Source organism: Pavona decussata, unplaced genomic scaffold, assembly GCF_977016875.1.
Source record: "Pavona decussata unplaced genomic scaffold, jaPavDecu1.1 SCAFFOLD_214, whole genome shotgun sequence".
NCBI lineage: Eukaryota > Metazoa > Cnidaria > Anthozoa > Scleractinia > Agariciidae > Pavona > Pavona decussata.
In genome coordinates this window covers 1,151,592-1,173,465 of record NW_028145619.1, presented here as the reverse complement: position 1 = coordinate 1,173,465, position 21,874 = coordinate 1,151,592, and the positions used below count along the sequence as shown (strand labels likewise).

Sequence of the window (21,874 nt, the reverse complement as noted above, 5' to 3'; positions counted from 1 at the left end):
TCTCCGTGCTGAATGAGCCAAACCTCCTAACCCTTTTGCAAGTTATACTGACTCAGACATCAAAGAGGCAAACGATGACAAGACAATGACATTGAACGCAGTTTCTGACATCAACATTAAGATTTGAAAGAACGATATGGATCTCCAGACAGCCGAGGTGTACCAATTGGTGGACTGGATTGGATAGTCTGCTATTTTTAAACTTACTTGATATTTTTGCTCATTAAAGGATATTAGTCTTATTATGAGAATAAATGCCTCCTATCTATTAACCCATCGCCCACTTCCCCTTAGACCCCTAAAATTGAATAGATGCCCCAGGTGTCTATTAGATCATTCACAGTATTTGTAACATAGATTTGACTTCAAATATATATGGTTTAAAATTCGAAACAAGGAAATGTTAAACTGGAGCAATTTAATAGGATGAGATATCAGAACCTGAAAGTAATGGAGTGTTAACAAAAGTGGGAGATTATTTTCTTTGTAACATGATTATTACATGTCTGAGTATCTTCCCTTCAAACAACGTTTCAGTATCTTACCAAATCTTACCAGCCTCTCAATACAATTTGGAGCAGTGTTTATCAAGGTGACTTTATTCATGGCTATAGGCCAAATTATTATGTATAAAAATTAAGTGATGTTTGGTCCCAAACAGTGTCCTTATCAGGGTTTGAGTTTATTTCAAAAGCATTTTATTATTTTCATTATTTTGTTTCAGAGCTTAAGATGTATGTATATGGCTAAATTATTCATGGTTAAAAGACAAGCGGACAAAACTGGAGAGAAGCCTTATGAATGCAAACAATGTGACAAGTGTTTTAGTCGAAGAGGAGACTTAAGGAGACATGAAAGAGTCCATACTGGAGAGAAGCCTTATAAATGCAAACAGTGTGGCAAGTGTTTCAGTGCTGCAGGAAACTTAAAGAAACATGAAAGATTCCATACTGGAGAGAAGCCTTATGAATGCAAACAGTGTGGCAAGTGTTTTACTCAAGAAGGAGACTTAAGGAGACATGAAAGAGTCCATTCTGGAGAGAAGCCTTATGAATGCAAACAGTGTGGCAAGTTTTTTAGTCGCGGGGGAGTTTTAAGGATACACAAGAGAGTCCATACTGAAGAGAAGCCTTATGAATGCAAACAGTGTAGAAAGTGTTTTAGTCATGCAAGAAACTTAAAGAAACATGAAAGAGTCCATACTGGAGAGAATCCTTATGAATGCGAACAGTGTGGCAACTGTTTTAGTCGAAGAGGAGACTTAAGGAGACATGAAAGAGTCCATACTGGAGAGAAGCCTTATGAATGCAAACAGTGTGGCAAGTGTTTTAGTGATGCAGGAAACTTAAAGAAACATGAAAGATTCCATACTGGAGAAAGGCCTTATGAATGCAAACAGTGTGGCAAGTGTTTTACTCAAGAAGGAGACTTAAGGAGACATGAAAGAGTCCATTCTGGAGAGAAGCCTTGTGAATGCAAACAGTGTGGCAGGTGTTTTAGTCGAGGGGGAGTTTTAAGGCTACATGAGAGAGTCCATACGGGAGAGAAGCCTTATAAAATTAATGCAAACAGTGTGGCAAGTGTTTTAGTCAAGCAGGAAACTTGAGGGCACATAAAATAGTCCATACTGGAGAGAAAGCTTCCAGATGCAAGCAGTACTGTAGGAGTTCTGGCCAATTGAACATCTGTTGGATTTGTCAAGAGGAACTTAGCAGCAAGGTGCTTCTTCTTGAACACTATGCAAATCACATGACAAGTGTTTAGCTTAAATCACTTTTCTACCAAAATGTTTGTCACACCTGTCTTTTTTGTGTCTGAGTGTAAGTTGGAAAATGGAAAGTTTGGTGGTTAAGGATTTGCCACATTTGAAAAGTGATAAAATAAGTAAGAAAAGCATGAAGCTTCCAATTAAAAAAAATTTAAAACATGCTACAGAAACATCCACCGTGCGATTATTTCTGGACGAAAGAAAACCAAGCCTTTTTACTTGTATGAATATTTTTCGGTTTAACCCTTTCACTCCCATGGGAAATGTCGTATTTTTGTGAAACGGTAACTGTGAACCCCTACACCAACTGTAATACACCAATTAAAAGGTTTTATCTGGGGCATTGTATAAATCATTCCAGCTAAGACAAAGGAAGTAACAGAAAAGAATGAAAAGTGTTTAAAACGAGAAAATATAAACCTTAAAATACATCTCACTTCTCGTATACACTGAGTATACCCCTAAACTATAGCTTAATTTGCAGATCTCACCACATAGTTTCTTGTCAAATGATGACTTGGTCTTAAAAGTGTAAGAGGAAAAAGTTACAAAAAATGGAGGGGTGGTTTATCATATCTTATGTAGGAGGGGGGTACGATTTTATGCTTCCATTATGAAGATCTTTCCAAGATCTGTTTGGTGTCTAAATTTGATACAAATTTACCCAATATTGGGCACATAATGACTTCTCGTGCCATATGGCACTCTTGGGAGTGAGAGGGTTAATGATATGAAAAGAGTTTTAAAGTTTGTTTCATTCGAATTTGCTGCACAGCAAATTTATTTTTTAATATTACCGTTATTGTTGTTTAGTGTTACCGTTGTCGTTATTCAAAAGTAAACATAACCAAACCATCGAATTAGTGTTTTTGTAATGATTAAATGTTCGGTTTCTAATAATTTTAACTGTTTAGTTGAAATCATTCTTAGAAAAGACGCATAACTTTAAAATCCATTCTTTTTACTGTAATAATTGTTCATATTGTTAAAGCTAAAAGGGGTTTTGCTTTTATTGTTACTGACAAATTAATTATTATTAATTATGGTGATTACCATCATCTCCAATAGAACGAAGCACACTTTCTCTTGGTGGGTAACAAAAGTACACGAATGCATGAATTGAATTGTAATGAGTAAAATCCAACTGCAGTGGGAGGTCTTTTTTTTGTGTGGGAGACCCTGAATGGGGCGAGCCGACAAATTTTACAGAAGGTTCGAAATAATTTATAATCTGGAAGATTTCCGTCCTCTATATTCCTCGCTGGTTCGTTAATTTCATTTCATTTCATTTACAGTCCTTTCTGAGTCAGTTGTGAGTTTTGCACTTATCCATGGCTTCATTCAATACTTAGGATACAATCAGTCGTGACTAATCGATGATCAATGAGTAATCGATGGGTAATCAATATGTAATCAGCTGATTAGTTATTGATTATTTGCAATGATCAATTGGTAATCGATTCAAAAAAGTTTGTGACTTATCAATTACTCATATTCATTGATACTATTGATTTCTCATCGATGACTTATTGATTACCTATCGATTACTCATTGATCAGGCCCGTAGAAGGGGAGCGGTAGAGCTTGAGCCACCCCCCCCCCCCCCCCGCAGAATTTTGGAAGCTATTAAAGCAATGTGCCAAAAAATATATAATTAAAACACATTAATGTTCGTCAATCAATCTTGAATTCTGACTCTGCAAGTGCCTTTACACAGTTCGCTAACAGTTTGCTTTTATATACAACAGCTACATAGGCACTCTTCCTTGCGAATCAGAACGAAGAACCAAAATGGGTCGAGATCAACCAATCTCAAGCCATAAACGGAGCGGTTGAAATAAACTGCTTGTTTTTTAACAAGTCCGCTCAATGATATCCTTAGTTGAAAACAATTTAGTGTTCGCGCGTTGACGAAAGCCACACAAATCTGTCCTCCCAGGAGTCACAGAAAAATAAATTCTCCTGCAGTTGGAGTCTAACTACCCGATTCCAAATTTAAAAATAGAAAGAATTTCTCGTGGTTTGTTTACTCACTCCGGCAAACGTGAAATTAGAAAAGTTAACGTGGTAGTCCGCGTAAAAAGAAAAGGACGACAAAGAAATGTACCCAAAGGTGTGATGCAGGTGCAAAGTTATTGTTTTGGTTACTAAATCTACAGTTTTTTGATGTTCTTGTTGCATCTTAAACTTCCCATTCGGTCTGTTTTTTGATTGACGAGGGTGGGGGGGTTGGAGGAAGCTAGTTTTGTTTAACCAATTTGCTAGCCCCCAAAGTGGTTCAGCCTTGCCACGGGCCTCTCGATTGCAGATATATTATTTTGCTGCATATCTATTACGATTTTCCGGCATTTTATTATTATATTGTTATCATTATAACTGGCGTTCCTGTTATAAATCACATGGTACAAAATCCACCATGTTGAAGAGCAAGCTCCGCCTTGCGGACATCCTAAAGAAAGAAAATTCAAGTGTGACTGGATGAAGCCGCTTTGTTTCGGATGTCCCAGTGCTTAACTTGCTCTCAAGCAAGGTGGATTTTGTACCATATGACTGAGGCCTACTTGGGAGTCTATTGACAGGCTATTTCACGATTATTTGAACTCGTTTAACTTTTACGCAAACGGTGAACTACCCAGGAACCAATTTGGTAAGGAGTGGCGTTCAAGTTAAGAAAGAAAATGAAAAATTCACCGTCATACGTTCACGTTCTCCACAAAACCTTGAATTTAGTCATTTTACGTTGCTGTTTGAAGAGGGCGGCAAAAAATGTACCAAACTTTAAAGCGCACAAGCGGAGCGATTCTTTTTCTCGTTAAACCTATTGTTTTGCGGCGCTGTCGTTGCCGTCGTCGTTCCCGTTCCCCAGTCTCCCCTGAGTGCAACAAAAGCAACCAAAACTCCGGAATTACATGACAATGACCCAGTTTTTAATAAAGTTTATTAGCTGTAATTTATTATCATTTCGCGGAATAACAATAATAACAATTTTCAGTTTCCATCATTATTAAATGTCACAAATTACAATATTTGCAAAGTGAAATTTCGTCATTATAGAACACCCGCATTCCCATGTCCGGTAAAAAAAATTAAAATCAACAGACAGATTGATTGGATGAAACGATTACTTTCTACAGCAACAGAAATTTATTCACCATAGAAGTCCAAATTCAATAGTAAATATACAGGACTGTGCTTATAACAACAACAACAATAACAACAACAACAACAAAAAGATCTAACAAAAAAAGTAAAGATCAAATATTTTAAAAGATCATATCGTTATTTTAGCTAAATAAAGTCCCGGGGGGGGGGGGTACTTTACCTGTGTATGGGTACAGGGGTGCCGCTGGGGGTTTGAAACCCTGACCCCGTTTAGGACAAAAATAACCCGCTAAAATACCTACCCTGTGTAGGACAACGCCCTCTATTTTAAGACCCTATTTAAGACAAAGGACAACATCAAGCTCTTGTTTTACGGAAGTATTTATTGGCAAAAGTAGCTACATGTAAAGGCCCACTGTCACTTACCGGACGTGATGTTCCACGCAATGAAATGCGAACACCAATCACAAGCAGATAAAATAATACATCACCTAGAAGTGATGGCGAAAAAATCCCAAAATTTCGCATTAACAGCGGGAAACTTAATTAACTTGAAACATTGTCATGTTCACTAAAATAAATACAGACAAACATCTCTGATTTCGGATTGCCAAATACTCAACGACTGTTTTGCAATCATACCCTGTCTAGGACGGGTACAGGACAGACTGACTTGAAATTATATACCCTGTTCAGGAAAGAGGGGCCAAAAACCATACCCTATCCAGCAGCTATCCCCGTATACCCCATATAGGGAAGTACCCCAACCCAGTAATTACGAACACCCTCGGGAGCGCGTGTCCTTAATAGTAAGAGTTCATAAAAGTGGGATTTTATTTCAGGCAAATGTCTGGCCGAATTTATTTTTTGCCGGGGGATTTAGTTGCTGTCCGTAAATCGAGGTATCGTAATCGGCGAAGTGTCCGCAAGGCGCCGAGAGCTGACTGCATTTCGTTTCGTTGCATTGGTCTATTCAAAATTCGTACTTTTCTCAGCGCTAATGTCACGGTGGAAAGTCCCGATCAATCTTTGTTATCTTTGAATATTAAATTTATTGACTTTTGAGAAACGGGCCCCTGGGTAGTAAGTAGCTATTGCAAGTAAAATAACAATTTGTCTTAAATTCCCTTCATCCGCCAATCCACTGCAAAAATTTACTTTCCTGGCCGTAGAACTGGCGACCACTGACTCACTCCTCAGATCCAATTCACTAAAATCGCAAGTCCAGTCCACCCATGCTTGAAACTGAGTAACCGCGTCTGTAGCTTCACTTTTTGTTTGTGGTCGATTTGTGATCGAGTGGCAAAGAAGGAAAATTTCCTCGATTTGGAGGTAAGACAAGCTATTTTCATTGTTTCTGAAACGTAAATTATTTATTTAGGTGTTAGGATTGGGTGAAACTGGCTAAGTGAAATTTCAACCGAAAGATGATCGATAGAAAGATTAGCCGTCATGTCCGTCGATAAGCGCCATTTTGAAAGTAGGGCATTTGAGAACATTCCGCGAGCTTTTTTTGTTCTCGTATAATTTTGGCAAAATCTGACTTGTAAAATATTCGCTTCCTGTATGCTGAAAGCGACATTGTCACAGGGCTTACGCTGAGCTTAGGTCAAACTGCACAAATTATTTCAAAGAACCGTTCCTCGAACACCGATGAACATCACAACTTCACGCTGATTGAAGTGTGTTATTTAGAAATGGGTGACTCCGTTAGATTTTGTTGCCTAAAGGCTCTCTTCATTCCTTTGGGCATTCACTTCGGCAGCTGCCGAGAGTGTGGCAAATAAGTTCAGTCTTGAGATGAGAACTTATGCAGGAAGCTCCTGACGGGAATGCAAAAGACTGAAACAATATTTAAATTAAGCGGTCTTGAGCCGCGAATCCCTTTGATCTTGCACAGGGGGCCCACACAAACTATGTGACCGTTTGTATTTTGCATTTATAGAGGCAATGTATGGGAATATCGAAAATCCTCGTATTATCGTACTAGATTGCGATAGATGTTCTCATTTAACATCAAAATAAACGTAGTTTTACCTTAAATGTTGTGTGTTGTCATTCCTGAGGTTGAAGACGGCGATTTTAGCCATTTGAAGGGTTCGGCGTTGAACGTTCACTCGAGCGTAATAGAAGAGTGAGAAGGGAGGAAAACTTGTTTTGAAAGGGTTCCAGCGCCGGAGCGATTTTTCCCCCAAAAAACGCATCGCTCCGATTTCAAACTTCACAGCTAAAGGTCAAAAGATTTTCGATTCTTCTCGTACCTTCCAATCGAAAATCCATCCAAACAGCCCGGAGCTAGTCCTCGAAGAAAATCAAAATCCCACAGTATTCGAGCGAGTGGAATGCGTAGCAAAATTCATACGTGCCAGCCAACCGTTCCGGTGATTGCCCCTTTCTAATTGGACGATGTTAGACAATGGCACGTATGAATTTTGCTACGCATTCCACTCGCTCGAATACTGTGGGATTTTGATTTTCTTCGAGGACTAGCTCCGGGCCGTTTGGATGAATTTTCGATTGGAAGGTACGAGAAGAATCGAAAATCTTTTGACCTTTATGCTGTGAAGTTTGAAATCGGAGCGATGCGTTTTTTTGGGGAAAAATCGCTCCGGCGCTGGAACCCTTTCAAAACAAGTTTTCCTCCCTTCTCACTCTTCTATTACGCTCAAGTGAACGTTCAACGCCGAACCCTTCAAATGGCTAAAATCGCCGTCTTCAACCTCAGGAACGACAACACACAACAATTAAGGTAAAACTACGTTTATTTTGATGTTAAATGAGAATATCTATCGCAATCTAGTACGATAATACGAGGATTTTCGATATTCCCATACATTGCCTCTATAAATGCAAAATACAAACGGTCACATAGTTTGTGTGGGCCCGCTGTGGTTCTTGGTGTGTGGAGGAACTCCAAAGAATCACTGCGGAGTCTTTTGAGAGCTTTGAAAACGAAATCCTACATTTAGTATTCACTGAATGAAACTTTTTTTCTCGAACAAGTCAAAACTTTAATTTGTATTCCCTAAAAAAGGCATTTCTATTTTTAGGAGCTGTGAAAAGAGGCTGTAGTAAAACCGGAATTTGTTGTAAAGCGGCGGTTCAAATTAAAGATGCTTTGCTCAACTGAATAGGTTTGAGAGCAATTCTGCAAAGTTGCCTTGTTTGCGTGATGGTGAAATAGAATAAAAATAAATTTTAGTAAAAAACATGATCTGTGATTTTGAACACAGCCTTCTGTGACTTGAGCCTACGGCTAAAGCTTGTGTTTATACTTCTGAAGGCATGAGAAACTTAGAGCCTTGGTTGGAAATTTGAGACAAGATATACCTTTTGTTTATAGCGATTGGTTAACTTTTTGGGTTAAAAGGGAGAATGTGTAATGGATGCTGTCACTGGATGAGATTCCATTCAGTGAACAGGGTTTCTTTATTGTCTATTTCTTAATTTGCGTTACAAGTGATTGTTTTTAAAAATCTCGATCTTGAAGCATTGCATGGCGAGTCGATGTTATGATGATGATTAAGTTCTCTAGCTTCCTCTGGGTACTTCTGCAGGCAAGCTTGCAGTTTTTCCAAGTCAATAGCAGGAAACAAAAGAGGTTCAAAATAAGATATAGAAGGAAATCTACAACAATAGAAAACTATCTCACCCACTTCAATTTAACTTCAAGTTAAATTCAACTTCACTTTAAATTCAACTAATTTAAAGGAAATCACACAACACGATAATACATTAAATCATGTTGGACAATAAAATATTAAGAGCTTTCTTATACCAGAACTGAAGTTCAACACCGAGTCAAGCTTAATTCACGAGTCAAGTTTAAGTCAAGCCCGAACATATCTTTAGTTTCTCCTCCAGTTTTTAAGTGTTTTCATATTCATAACAGATGTCACTAAAGAATGGTCCAAACTGTCTTGAATGATTCATCATCAGTATTGTTGCTGTTGCCCAGTTTGCCGCTTTTTAATAGAAATCCTTACCTAAGGAGTTTACTTGTAGCATGTCAGTCAAGTTCAATCCTGAGTCAATTTGAGTCATGAGTCAAGTTCAAGTCAAGCTTAACTTATTATACTTTGCTAAATTTTATAGTTTTTCCAGTGTTGGAAAAAGTTGAACACACAGTGTTTCATTGAACACTTTAGATGATGTGGTGGTGATTTTAAATGTTCCTGTCAGATACTTAAAGTGATTCTATTGAAATAAAAGTTTTCATAAGACAGTTCATCTTTCCTGCCAAAGAGCAAGGATCTACTGGTTACTCCATAATAATTACTTGCAGTATTTATTTTCAAGTATGAGTGAGAGTCTATTTAATAAGTTCTTTTCATGTCTAGTGAGAACAGAAATTGTATACATAAAGAAAACCAGTGTCTTTATCAGGGATTGACTGCACTCCAAACGTTTTTCTTCCTTTTTATTTGTTTTTACAGATTAAAAAGGTAAATTGTGTTCTAGGTTATTCATGGCACAGAGACAAGCAGGCAATTTAAGGATACAAAAAGGAATCTGTCAAAGAGAGAAGACTTTTGAATGCAAACAGTGTGGCAAGTGGTTTAGCCAAGTACGAAATTTAAGGAGACATGAAAGAGTCCATACTGGAGAGAAGCCTCATCAATGCAAACAGTGTGGCAAGTGGTTTAGCCAAGCAGGAGATTTAAGGACACATGAGAGAATCCATACTGGAGAGAAGCCTTATGAATGCAAACAGTGTGGCAAGTGTTTTAGTCTAGCAGGAAACCTAAAGAAACACAAAAGAGTCCATACTGGAGAAAAGCCTCATGGATGCAAACAGTGTGGTAAGTGTTTTAGTCAAGCAGGAAACCTAATGAAACACGAAAGAGTCCATACTGGAGAGAAGCCTTATGAATGCAAACAGTGCGGCAAGTGTTTTAGTGAAGCAGGAAACCTAAGGAGACATGAAAAAGTCCATACTGGGGAGAAACCTTATGAATGCAAACAATGTGGCAGGTGTTTAAGTGAAGCAGTACATTTAAGCGCCCACGAAAGAGTCCATACTGGACAAAACCGTTATAAATGCAAACACTGTAGCAAATGTTTTAGCCAAAAAGGACATCTAAGGGAACATAAAAGAGTCCATACTGGTGATAAACGTTATGGATGCAAACAGTGTGGCAAGTGTTTTAGTCAAGCAGGAGATTTAAGGACACATGACGGAGTCCATACCGGAGAGAAATCTCCCAGATGCAACCGGTACAGCAAGAGTGTTAGCCAATTGACAAGTCTAAGGAGGCGTAAAAATGCCCGCAAGATTGCTGTAAATTGTAGTAGAGATAACGCACTGACACAAACCCCTATTTTGCAAAACCCTCAGTCAGACCATTGTCAAACACACATCTGTTGGATTTGTCAAGAGGAGCTTAGCAGCGAGGCGCTTCTTCTTGAACACTATGAAAATCACATGACAAGTGTTTAGCTGAAACAACTTTTCTACCAAAATGTTTTTCAAACCTGTCTTTTTCGTGGTTGAATGTAAGTTTGCAAAAATTTGCTGGTTAAGGATTCCACTTATGTCCAGGATCAATTTTGTTAGCAAAAATTTGCTAGCAAACTATTTTCGCTATTTTAGCAAAAAAGATTTAAAGAAAACTGCTATTAGAAAAGTATAGACGAAATAGCAAAACTCGAAAAAGTAGCAAGACTTTTTCCTGCTATGTGAAAAGATTGAGTAACAAATGTGGCGAAATACCGAGAATGACAAATTCATCTAGATTCTACACTTAGCAAGGGAAAAGGTCAAGTAGGGCTTCAAGAAGTCCGCAACTTTCGCAAAAATCGCAAAAGTAACAAGACTTTGTCTTGCTATGTAAAAAGAGAGAGTAACAAATATGGCGAAAATAGCAACAATGACAAATTTAAGAAAGTTCTACACTTAGCAAGGGAAAAGGTCAAGTAAGACTTCGAGAAGTCCGCAAAAGTAGCAAGACTTTTTCTTACTATGTGAAAGGAGAGAGTTACAAATAAGGCGAAAATAGCAACAATGGCAATTTGAACAAAATTCTACATGTAGCAAGGGAAAAGCTCAAGTAGGGCTTCGTTATTCTTGCGATTTTTGCGATATTTGTCACGGGTGATTTTAGCTAGCAAGAAAAATCCTTGTTACTTTTGCGATTTTTGCCATATTTCGGGGCCCTTCTTGGCTTCTTCTTTTTCTAAGTCTTGTATCTTGTTGCATTTGTTATTCTTGCGATTTTTGCGATATTTGTCACGGGTGTTTTTAGCTAGCAAGAAAAATCCTTGTTACTTTTGCGATTTTTGCCATATTTCGGGGCCCTTCTTGGCTTCTTCTTTTTCTAAGTCTTGTATCTTGTTACATTTGTTATTTTTGCGATATTTGTCACGGGTGTTTTTAGCTAGCAAGAAAAATCCTTGTTACTTTCGCGATATTTGGGGACATTTCGGGGCCTTTCTTGGCTTCTTATTTTTCTAAGTCTTGAATCTTGTTACATTTGTTGTTCCTGCGATTTTTTTGCGATATCTGTAATGGGTGTTTTAAGCTAGCAAGAAAAATCCCCTTTAGTTTTGCAATTTTTGCGATATTTGGGGACATTTCGGGGTCCTTCTTGGCTTCTTATTTTTCTAAGTCTTGAATCTTGTTACATTTGTTATTCTTGCGATATTTATAATGGGTGGTTTTAGCTAGCAAGAAAAATACTTGTTACTTTTGCGATATTTGGGGACATTTCGGTGCCCTTGTTGGCTTCTTATTTTTCTAAGTCTTGAATCTTGTTACATTTGTTGTTCCTGCGATTTTTTTGCGATATCTGTAATGGGTGTTTTCAGCTAGCAAGAAAAATCCCCTTTAGTTTTCCAATTTTTGCGATATTTGGGGACATTTCGGGGCCCTTCTTGGCTTCTTACTTTTCTAAGTCTTGAATCTTGTTACATGTGTTATGCCTACGATTTTTTGCGATGTCTGTAATGGGTTTTTTAGCTAGCAAGAAAGATCCTTGTTACTTTTGCAATTTTTGCAGACATTTCGGTGCCCTTGTTGGCTTCTTCTTTTTCTTAGTCTTGAATTTTGTTACATTTGTTGTTCCTGCGATTTATTGCGATATCTGTAATGGGTGTTTTAAGCTAGCAAGAAAAATCTTTGTTACTTTTCCGATTTTTGCCATATTTGCGGACATTTCGGGGCCCTTCTTGGCTTCTTATTTTTCTAAGTCTTGAATCTTGTTACATTTGTTATTCTTGCGATATTTGTAATGGGTGGTTTTAGCTAGCAAGAAAAATCCTTGTAACTTTACGATATTTGCGGACTTTTTGTTGCCCTCCTTGGCTTCTTCTCTTTCTAAGCCTTGAATTTCGCTACATTTTTTATTCTTGCGACTTTTGCGCTTTTTTTAAATGACGCATCCGTTGCGCGTTGTTACTGGTCAGTTGCGCACTTATTGATGGCTTCATTGAATGCTCAGGATACAACATGACGTAACTAATCCATGATCAATGACATCAATGATTAATTAACTGATTAGTCATTGATTATTGGCGATGATCAATGGCTAATCGATGAACAAAAATTTTGTGGCCTATCGATCAGTTACTCATCGCTGTCACTGATTTGTCATCGGTTACCTATTGATTACCCATCGATTACTCATTGATTACACAAGCACTATCATGCTGCACATCTATTACGATTTTCCGGCATTTTGTTTTTATTGTAACTGGCTTTCCTGTTATTGATCACACGGTACAAAATCCACCATGTTGGAGAGCAAGCAAAGCTTCGGGACATCCTAAACAAAGAAAATGCCAGTGTGATTGGATGAAGCTACTTTTTTTCGGATGTCCCAGTGTGCAACCTGCTCTCCAGCAAGGTGCTTTGTTGGCCTATTGGTGTATTCCCTCTCTGACGGTTTCTCTGTCACCCCAGACTGTGGCCCACTTGGGAGTCTGTTGACAGGCTATTTAAATAAATCTTGTTCGTGCAACAAAAGCAACCAAAACTTCTGGAATTACATGACAATGACCCAGTTTTTCAGTTATAAAATTATTAGCTGCATATTTTTTATTTCGCGGAATAACAATAACAACAATGGGCCTTTTGCACTAACTGGCCACACTGTAACAATCCGCCATACTGGATGGCAAAAAACTAGGACATCGAAAACAGAGGACTGCCTTTTGGCGCCAGATTTGATTCCAACGTGGCGAACTAGAATGTACACTGACAATTTTTCACTGTTTTTCAGTTTCCTTTCCTTGCGCTTGTGCTTATGCTTGCGTCGTCTCAGTTTGCACGTTCGACTCAACGACGCAAGCAGAAGCACAAGCTCAAGAAAACGGAAATCGTTCCATTCTCTTGTGCTTTTGCTTCCGTCGTTGAGTCGGACGTGCAAACGGGGCGACACAAGGCGCTTATGCTTTCGTCGCACCAGTTTACACATAGGTTTTCTTGTGCTTATGTTTGCGTCGTACGTGTAAACCAGGCTTTAGCACAAAAGGCCTATTTTCAGATTGCATCAATTCTAAATTTCACAAATGACAATGCTTGAAGACCTTGAAAAGTGAAATTTCGTCATATGTAGAATACACGTGAAAAAGATACGAAGAGTAGAAACTATTTAAACCATCAGTATTCCTATATTCGGTAAAAAATTAAAATGAACAGATTGGTTGAACGAAACAATTGCTATCTATTCATCTACAGTAACATATAAAATTAGTTGAAAGAAGAATCTCATCATTCTTTTAGCTAAATATAGTCAACTCCCTCTAATGAGGACACCCTCGGGACCGCGAGTAAGTGACCTTAATAAACAAAAGTCTTTAAATTGTGGGTCTTTATTTCAGGCAAACGTCTGTAATTTATTTTTTGCGGGCATTTAGTTGCTGTCCGTAATCGTCGAAGTGTCCGCAAGGCGCCTAGAGTTGACTGTATTTCGTTTCGTTGATCCATTCAAAATTCTTTATTACTTTTCTCAGCGCTTATGTTCTGGGTAGTAAGTAGCTGTTGCAAGTACGACAATAATTTCTCTCTTAACTTCCCTTCAACCGCCGATCCACTGTAAAATTTACTTTCCCGACCGTAGAACTGGCGACCACTGACTCACTCCTCAGATCCAATTCACTGAAATCACAAGTCCAGTCCACCACACTTGAGCTGAGTAACCGCGTCTAAAGCTTCACTTTTTGTTTGTGATCGATGCTACCTTGTGATCGAGTGGCAAAGAAGTAAAATTTCCTCTATTTGAAGGTAAGACAAACTATTTTCAGTGTTTCCCAAACGTAAATTATTTCTTTAGGTGTTAGGATCGATCGATAGAAACGAGCAAAGTGCAATTTCAACTGACAGATGATCGAAGAAGGTTTAGCTGTCTTGCCCGCCGATGGGCGCCATTTTGAAAGTAGGGCATTAATTGGAACATTCTACGAGCTGTTTTTGTTGTCGTTTAATTTTGGCAAAGTCTGACTTCTAACATATTTGCTTCCTATAAGCTGAAAGCGACATTGCCACAGGGCTTACGATGAGTTTTGGTCAAACTGCACAAATTATTTCGAAGAACCGTTCCTCGAACACTGATGAACATCACAACTTCATGCTGATTGAAGTTTGTCATTCAGACATGGGTAACTCCGTTAGATTTTGTTGCCTGAAGGCTCTTTTTTGGGCATTCACTTAGGCAGCTGCCGAGACTGGCAAATAAGTTCAGTTTTTAGTGAGAACTTATGCAGGAAGACCCTGAAGCGAGAACAAAAGACTGAAACAATAGCCAAATTAAGCGGTCTTGAGCCGCGAAGTTGTGAGCATATCCTTTTGTTCTTTGTACGTGAAGGAACTCCAAAGAATCACTGTGGAGTCTTTTGCAATCTTTTAAAAAAGAGATCGTACATGTAGTATTCACTGAATTAAACTTTTTTTCTCGAACAAGTCAAATTTTAGTTTCTCAAAAATATATAATTATATTTTAGTTAAAAACCTGATCTGTGATTTTGAACACAGCCTTCTATGACTTGAGCCTATGGCTAAAGCTTGTGTTTATACTTCCAAAGGCGTGAGAAACTTAGAGCCTTGGTTGGAAATTTGAGACAAGATTTTGTATACAGCAATTGTTTAACTTTTTGACTTAAAAGGGAGAATGTGTGATGGATTGCTATCACTGGATGAGACTCCATTTAGTGAACAGGGTTTGCTTATTGTCTATTTCTTAGTTTGCGTTACAAGTGAGTGTTTTTTAAAATCTCGATCCTGAAGCAGTGTATGGTGAGTCGATGTTATGATGATGATTAATTTTTCTAGCTTCCTCTGGGTACTTCCACAGGCAAGCTTACAGTTTTTTTTATTTTTTTTTTTTTTTTGAGTCAATAACAGGAAACAAAAGAGGTTCAAAATGAGATGATCCAGAAGCAAATCTACAACAAAAGAAAACTATCTCACCCACTTTTAAGGGTTTGTGATCTTTGGTAACCTGCTCCATCCTTGTCAAATTTTCTCACATAAGTAATAAGGGAGAACAATAGCTTGAATATATGAATACCTAATAACCCCAAAATTTGGGGTACACACTTAATAAATTGCTGTCACGTTGTAATGAGGTTGAATTATAGGACATAGAAACAGCTGAAATATCAGGTGATAGTTTCTTGATTGAGGAACAAACTGGTAACATTTTTATCGATTTTTCCAATAGAACGTGGAAGAACTGAAGAAAATTCACCAACATTTGCAAGTTGTCACTTGTTGTAAGTAATGATGATGTGATTTGTTCACTCTTATTTTATCTCTTAGTACACAGGGGTTATTGGTCTATTTTGTGGACTGTATTTCACTGTATGGCCCACTTAATTTAAACTAGCTCTGCTAAATTGGATGCCCCTGGATAAATATTGAATTAAATAAATAAATAATTTGAAAGTTTGCTTTCTCATGCACTGGATTAACCTCAGAGATATAATAAATATCTTATTAACCTAGTTTTCTTGGTCCATGCTTTAAGTTTAGTTATGAATCCTTGTTGTTCCCATTGATTTTTCGGGAAAAAACTTGGTCTGTAACTTACAGTAGAGACCTCAAACTTTGTTGGTAAGAGGTATACATGTATATACACCTGTACGCTGTAAATCTAATTATTTATATTTATCGCGATCCTGGGGATCATCCCATTGCGCTGAGATATTATTTTGCGATATTGTAGTTTCAAAATGACAGTTTCTGATTGGCTCAAAAACTGTCATGTAAGCATGACAGCACAGCACTTAAATGGGTTCGGCGCGCACAGATCAAAATTTTTCTTCTGTGAATGAACATGCGACGTTGGATGGTGGTGTTTATTTCTTTTCATTTGAGTTTACAAAGCTCCTGACACTGTTGAAGGACCACTTATAATATTTTTTTGGGGGTGAACGTGTACCATGATACAGCAGATACAACTTCTTTCTTGAAGGTAAGCGAAAATTCGATGAAGAGAAATTTACTTAAAAGACTTTCTCGAGTATGAAAGTGGCCACGGTCAATAACAATGAGCTTAAATTCCAATAAATTATGGCATTTTCAACGCAAAAGGATCTGTTTCTTTTCTGATGTCTCTTATCTCTAGAAAAATTTGCTCCAAGGGCTCTGCTGCGTTCTCTTTAATGGCTGAGGTCTGTCAACTTGATCTTGTTGTCATAGCGACGAACGGCAGACTCGGTAATTTTTACAGTATTCTTTGCCGCTTGGTCTCTTTCAAATTTCTAAATCTCCACGGCATGTAAGCTAGGATAACAGTGCTCTGTTTTCGTTTTTGGGTACTAGTATGGTTCCACTTTTTATTCTTACTTCTGGTTGTGAGGTTTATTCATCACTGTTTTCATGTTGTTGTTTATATCTCGGCGGTAACAAATTTTCAATAAAATTTGCTGGTAAAATGTTCAAACCTACTAGCTCGTCTATTTCATCAATGGTAGGTGCTTTATGGACTGTAAATTTTTGCATTTTCTTTGTTTTGACGTAAAAATTAAAGCCAAAAGTTCAAATGACCCGCCCGAGAAAAAGTTTCTCGCACGGATATTACCATGGCTGAAGTTTAACTGAAATAAGAATTTCTCTTTCAATCAGTGCATGATTTGTACTTTATCCATTTACTGTCTCCAACAAAATGTCAGCATCGCGATAAAAAATACGACTTTATATTGACGGCGTTGGGAGAAAATATATTCCGTATTGGGCGGAGTCACGAAGCTAGCCATCAATATAAAGTCGTATTGCCGTCTCAAAATCGAATTTAGTTTATACATGTAGTATTTACTTGATTTGCCAGGTAGTTAAACATTAGCTTAATATATATTTTTCTATTTTCTTTCCTGCCCTGACCACTTTTGAATATTTTTAATAATCTTCCTACTGCTAGGATTATTGAATATGTATATATGTACCGGTATGTATGTATATATGTATAATTCCACCTTGGACATCACAGCTAATACTATTTTCTGCATTTCAACAGAGCAATATTTGGATTTTTAATAAAAGCTGGATCATTATTAAATTAATAATGAAAATTTTAATTATAATTGAGTTAATGCATGGCATTTCTCCATTAAAAAAGTCATAAAAATTAAAAATTATAATGCTTGACTCATTCTAGTGAGATAACCACACTAACAAAAGCTGAAGTAATGTGAGTTATCCAGCATGGCACATGCAGTGCTTTTGATTTTGTGGTACTTATACTACACCTGAACTTTGGCGGATTTAGCGTAGCGATATTTTATATTTTACTTTTTTGTCTTCAAGGAATAGTGGAGTCATTTTAGCTTTAGCAATATTGGAACGCCACATTTTGAATTTCTTATTTTTAAACCAGCATAAATTTTGGTCATAATTGTGCAACATTTGATCAGCTGAGTTGAGGCAAGTTTTCTTTGATTTTTTCTCTCAGAATTGTTTTGAAGGATTTGCGATCTTTGAACATTTCAGGTTGCTCATAATATTTTCTTCTTACGTCTGGTCCTTTTAAGAGTGTGTTAAAACCCTAGTTGGCTTAAGAGAAAGACCTTTTATTTTAAATGTGAATTAGGGAGAAACGAAGAAATTCCACACATTGATGTAAGATTTGAATTCACGACCCTCCGTGATCTAGTTGGATGCTCTAACCACTGAGCTACTGGAGACTCTATGGTGAGCAAGGATCAAATGTGGGTATCGACTGAAACTGCATCGCGCGGCTTTATTTTTTTTCGTGCTACCATTTATTTTGGAGGGAATGGCCTGAGGTCTTGAGTACGCAAGGCTGAGGGCATTGATTTCCCAATTGGACCAATCTAGGTGGATGAAAAGCATTTTTTTCTTACCTTATTGATTTTTCAACTTTGTGCTGTCTTAAAGGGGAAGTATCACGAAAATTTGATGTCATTTCAAAACCCAAAAATCTTTGTCTGACAACAGAAACAAAAACTAATTGTCTAGTTTTCCTATAAATTATCACCCCAGTGCAATAAAACTGTCGATTAGTGCCCCTGGCCAGAGACAGAGTAGGTCGGAATGGATTGAAACTTGAAAAAGGTTAGGCTAATGTTTTTCAAGTTTTCAAATTTTTGTTTTCAAAATGCGCTAGAACAGATCACGAGTTGTTCTTTTTAAGAATTGAGTTGATTTATTTCCTCTCGTCACGCTAGAATTATTTGGCAGCTGGTTGAAGGTCTTATTTCATCATTTTAAACCAAAGATTCCATAAACCCCATGATACTTCCCCTTTAACATATTGTTTTTCACAAATGACTTTGTTATTTGTGAATTTGCGTCAATGTTTTAGTTTGTAATATATGAAGAATACCAGTACTTCATTTTTCTACCATTGCCCCCAATTTTCCTAAATAATCTGATACTTAGTCTTGAGACTAACTTTAGCAAACATGTTACAAAGTTCTAAAATGGCAGTTTTGCCTAGGAGGTTTTGCACTTTCAAAGCACTGGGCTACTGAATGGCAAACAAAGTGAACATTATTTCAGAGTAATAAGCAAATTGACAGAAGAAACAATAAAACAAAGGGTTGCAGATTTCATAGAATTTGCCAGCTTGCAACATTACAATGTAGTTGAAAATAAGGCTAAAAGAAACAAGCCTTTCCCTTTGGTAAGTTTTCCTTTTATGAAAGCGCTGCTTCTCGTTAGTGATTAACCATGGGTGAATTCATGTTGAACTTGTAAGTATCATGCCTAATGTACAGTATATAACATAAAACTTGGTTTTAAAAGAGTTTGAATTACCGTAAATGATCTAATAGACGCCACCTCTGAACTAAATATCTCTTCTCTACCAAACTCCCCATTTCCCAGCCCCGCTGTTAAGTTTGTAAGAAACTCCCCCTGTCTAATTGGTGGTTTTCGCCTCACACATCGCCACGCAAGTAAAAATATAAAATCCTCAACCATTCAATAGATAAAGTCAAGAAATTGATATGTTGTAGAAGAGTTCTCTGCTGAAATTTTACACATTGATATAGATGTTTCTATTACATGTTAGCTGATCAGACTTTAAAAAAAACACGAGGCAAATCGATGTTTTCATGATTGGGACATGTTTAGACTAGCAATTCTTCTGTCATGCACTGTGCAAAAATCTAAAATTCAAACTGCTCAATTTTCAAACAAAGAATGCTATCCTGCTGAAAACAACCAAAGCCAATGGAAATTTATATTTTCTTTTATCTGATGAAGATAAAACCCAAAATTGTGTTTAGTTATGAAGTTCAGTTTTTTATGACGTCATATGAGAACCAAAATGGCAATTACTCCAAATACTAGGAAATAGAGAAATAGAGCAAAATCAACTACTTTGTACAGTTTCTTACTTGATTATGGAATGGGTGTTGACAGCCTGGTCACGCCTCTCTGCAGATGTGATTGCTAAATCGTTCAAGTCCTGTTCTTTGAATCTCACAGTTGATGGCTCTGAAGAGTCAGAATTTCATTGCTTCAAGAAAGGTCAACCGTGTGAAGCAGGAGCAGAGCAGTTAGATGCACAACTTTCTGTGCTGAATGAGCCAAACCACACAAACCCTTTCCAAGTCATTACTGACTCATACATTAATGAGGCTAATGATGACAAGACAACGTAAGTAAGTAAGTAATTTAATATTCATATTGCACAATATACATGTAAATATGATCAAATGCACATTACACAAAAGTAAATTTGCGGCATTAATAAGTTATCCAAAATAACTAAAAATATTATATAAAAACAATGGATCTATACAAATATAATATATACATAATCCTAAAAAATCCTAATGAAAAGTTAATCTAAAAAAACGAGACTTAAGTAAACCTTTAAACCTGTGAAAATTGGGCTTATTATGTATTTGTGATGGTAACCCATTCCACAGTTTAGGTGCCGCAGCTAAAAAAGCAGTGTCACCCAATGTATTTTTAGTTAAAGTTCTTGGCGTTTGAAGCATGATTCCCATTGCACACGATCTTTAATATTATTGTTACTCTTTTTCTCCCTTTTGTTAATGAGTTCTTGTAGATATACCGGAGCTTTCCATGGATCGCTTTAAAAGTAATCATAATAATCTTAAAACACTGAACAAGGATTCTAACATTGACATTAAGATTTAAAGGAACGATATGGATCTCTAGATGGCCGAGGGGTAACAATGGGTGGACAGGATTGGATAGTCTGCTATTTTTAAACTATCTTGATATTTTTGCCAATTAAAGCATATTAGTTTTATTGAGCTTGTTACAGTTATGGGAATAAATGCCTCCTATCTATTAACCCCCCTCCTTCCTCTTGGACCCCTAAAATTAAATAGATGCCTTGGGTGTCTATACGATCATTCACAGTATTTGTAACATAGATTTGACTTCAAATTCGAAACAAGCAAAGGTTAAACTGGAGAAATTTATCTTGTTTACGAGGACTATTTAATAGGATGAGATTGCAAAACCTGAAAGTATTTCTAGTATTAATGAAATGGTAACGAGTGTAAGAGATTATTTTCTTTCTAGCATTATAATTAAATGTCTCAGCATCTTCCCTTCAAACCACTTTCCAGTATCACAGCAAATCTTACCAGCCTCTCAGTACAATATGGATCAGTGTCTATCATGGTGACTTTATTCATAGCTATAGCCCAATTTATTTTGTATAAAAATGAAGTGATGTTTGGTCCCAAACAGTGTCCTTATCAGGATTTGACTATATTTCCAAAACTTTTTATTATTTTTATTATTTCTTTTCAGAGATTAAGAAGGGTAAACTGTATGTGGAAAGGTTATTTATGGATAAGAGACAAGCAGACAATCAAGGGACACTTAAAAGCGTTCATATTGGAGGGAAACATGAATGCAAACAGTGTGGCAAGTGTTTTAGTCGAGCAGGGCACCTAAGGAGACATAAAAGAGTCCATACTGCAGAGAAGCCTTATGAATGCAAACAGTGTGGCAAGTGTTTTAGTCAAGCAGGGAACCTAACGACACATGAAAAAGTCCATACTGGAGAGAAGCCTTATAAATGCAAACAGTGTGGCAAGTGTTTTAGTGTAGCAGGGACCCTAAGAATGCATGAAAGAGTCCATACTGGAGAGAAGCCTTATGAATGCAATCAGTGTGGCAAGTGTTTTAATGAAGCAGGGAACCTAAGAAGGCATAAAAGAGTCCATACTGGAGAGAAGCCTTATGAATGCAAACAGTGTGGCAAGTGTTTTAGTGTAGCAGGGACCCTAAGAATACACAAAAGAGTCCATACTGGAGAGAAACCTTATGAATGCAAACAGTGCGGCAAGTATTTTAGTCGAGGAGGATTCTTAAAGGCACATGAAAGAGTCCATACTGGAGAGAAACCTTATGAATGTAAACAGTGTGGCAAGTCTTTTAGTCAAGCAGGAAACTTGATGACACATAAAAAAGTCCATGCTGGAGAGAAGCCTTATAAATGCACACAGTGTGGCAAGTGTTTTAGTCAAGCAGGATCCTTAAGGAGACATGAAAGACTCCACACTGAAGAGAAAGCTTCCAGATGTAAGCGGTACAGCAGGAGTTCTGGCCAA

The 21,874-nt window shown here is 37.3% G+C and overlaps 2 protein-coding genes across 2 annotated transcripts in view; one reads left to right on the top strand and one right to left on the bottom strand.

Moving 5' to 3' along the window:
- LOC146460115 (uncharacterized) overlaps positions 1-21,874 on the bottom strand; it is a 457,503-nt gene that overhangs the window by 94,477 nt on the left and 341,152 nt on the right. The gene's annotated exons all lie outside the window — the stretch shown is intronic.
- LOC146460139 (uncharacterized) overlaps positions 1-21,874 on the top strand; it is a 39,017-nt gene that overhangs the window by 9,340 nt on the left and 7,803 nt on the right. The window contains exons 3-6 of the mRNA XM_085088317.1: positions 725-1,407; positions 4,228-4,236; positions 9,434-9,822; positions 21,168-21,845. Coding sequence (XP_084944443.1) covers positions 725-1,407; positions 4,228-4,236; positions 9,434-9,822; positions 21,168-21,845 — 1,759 coding nt within the window. The remainder of the gene's footprint in view (positions 1-724; positions 1,408-4,227; positions 4,237-9,433; positions 9,823-21,167; positions 21,846-21,874) is intronic.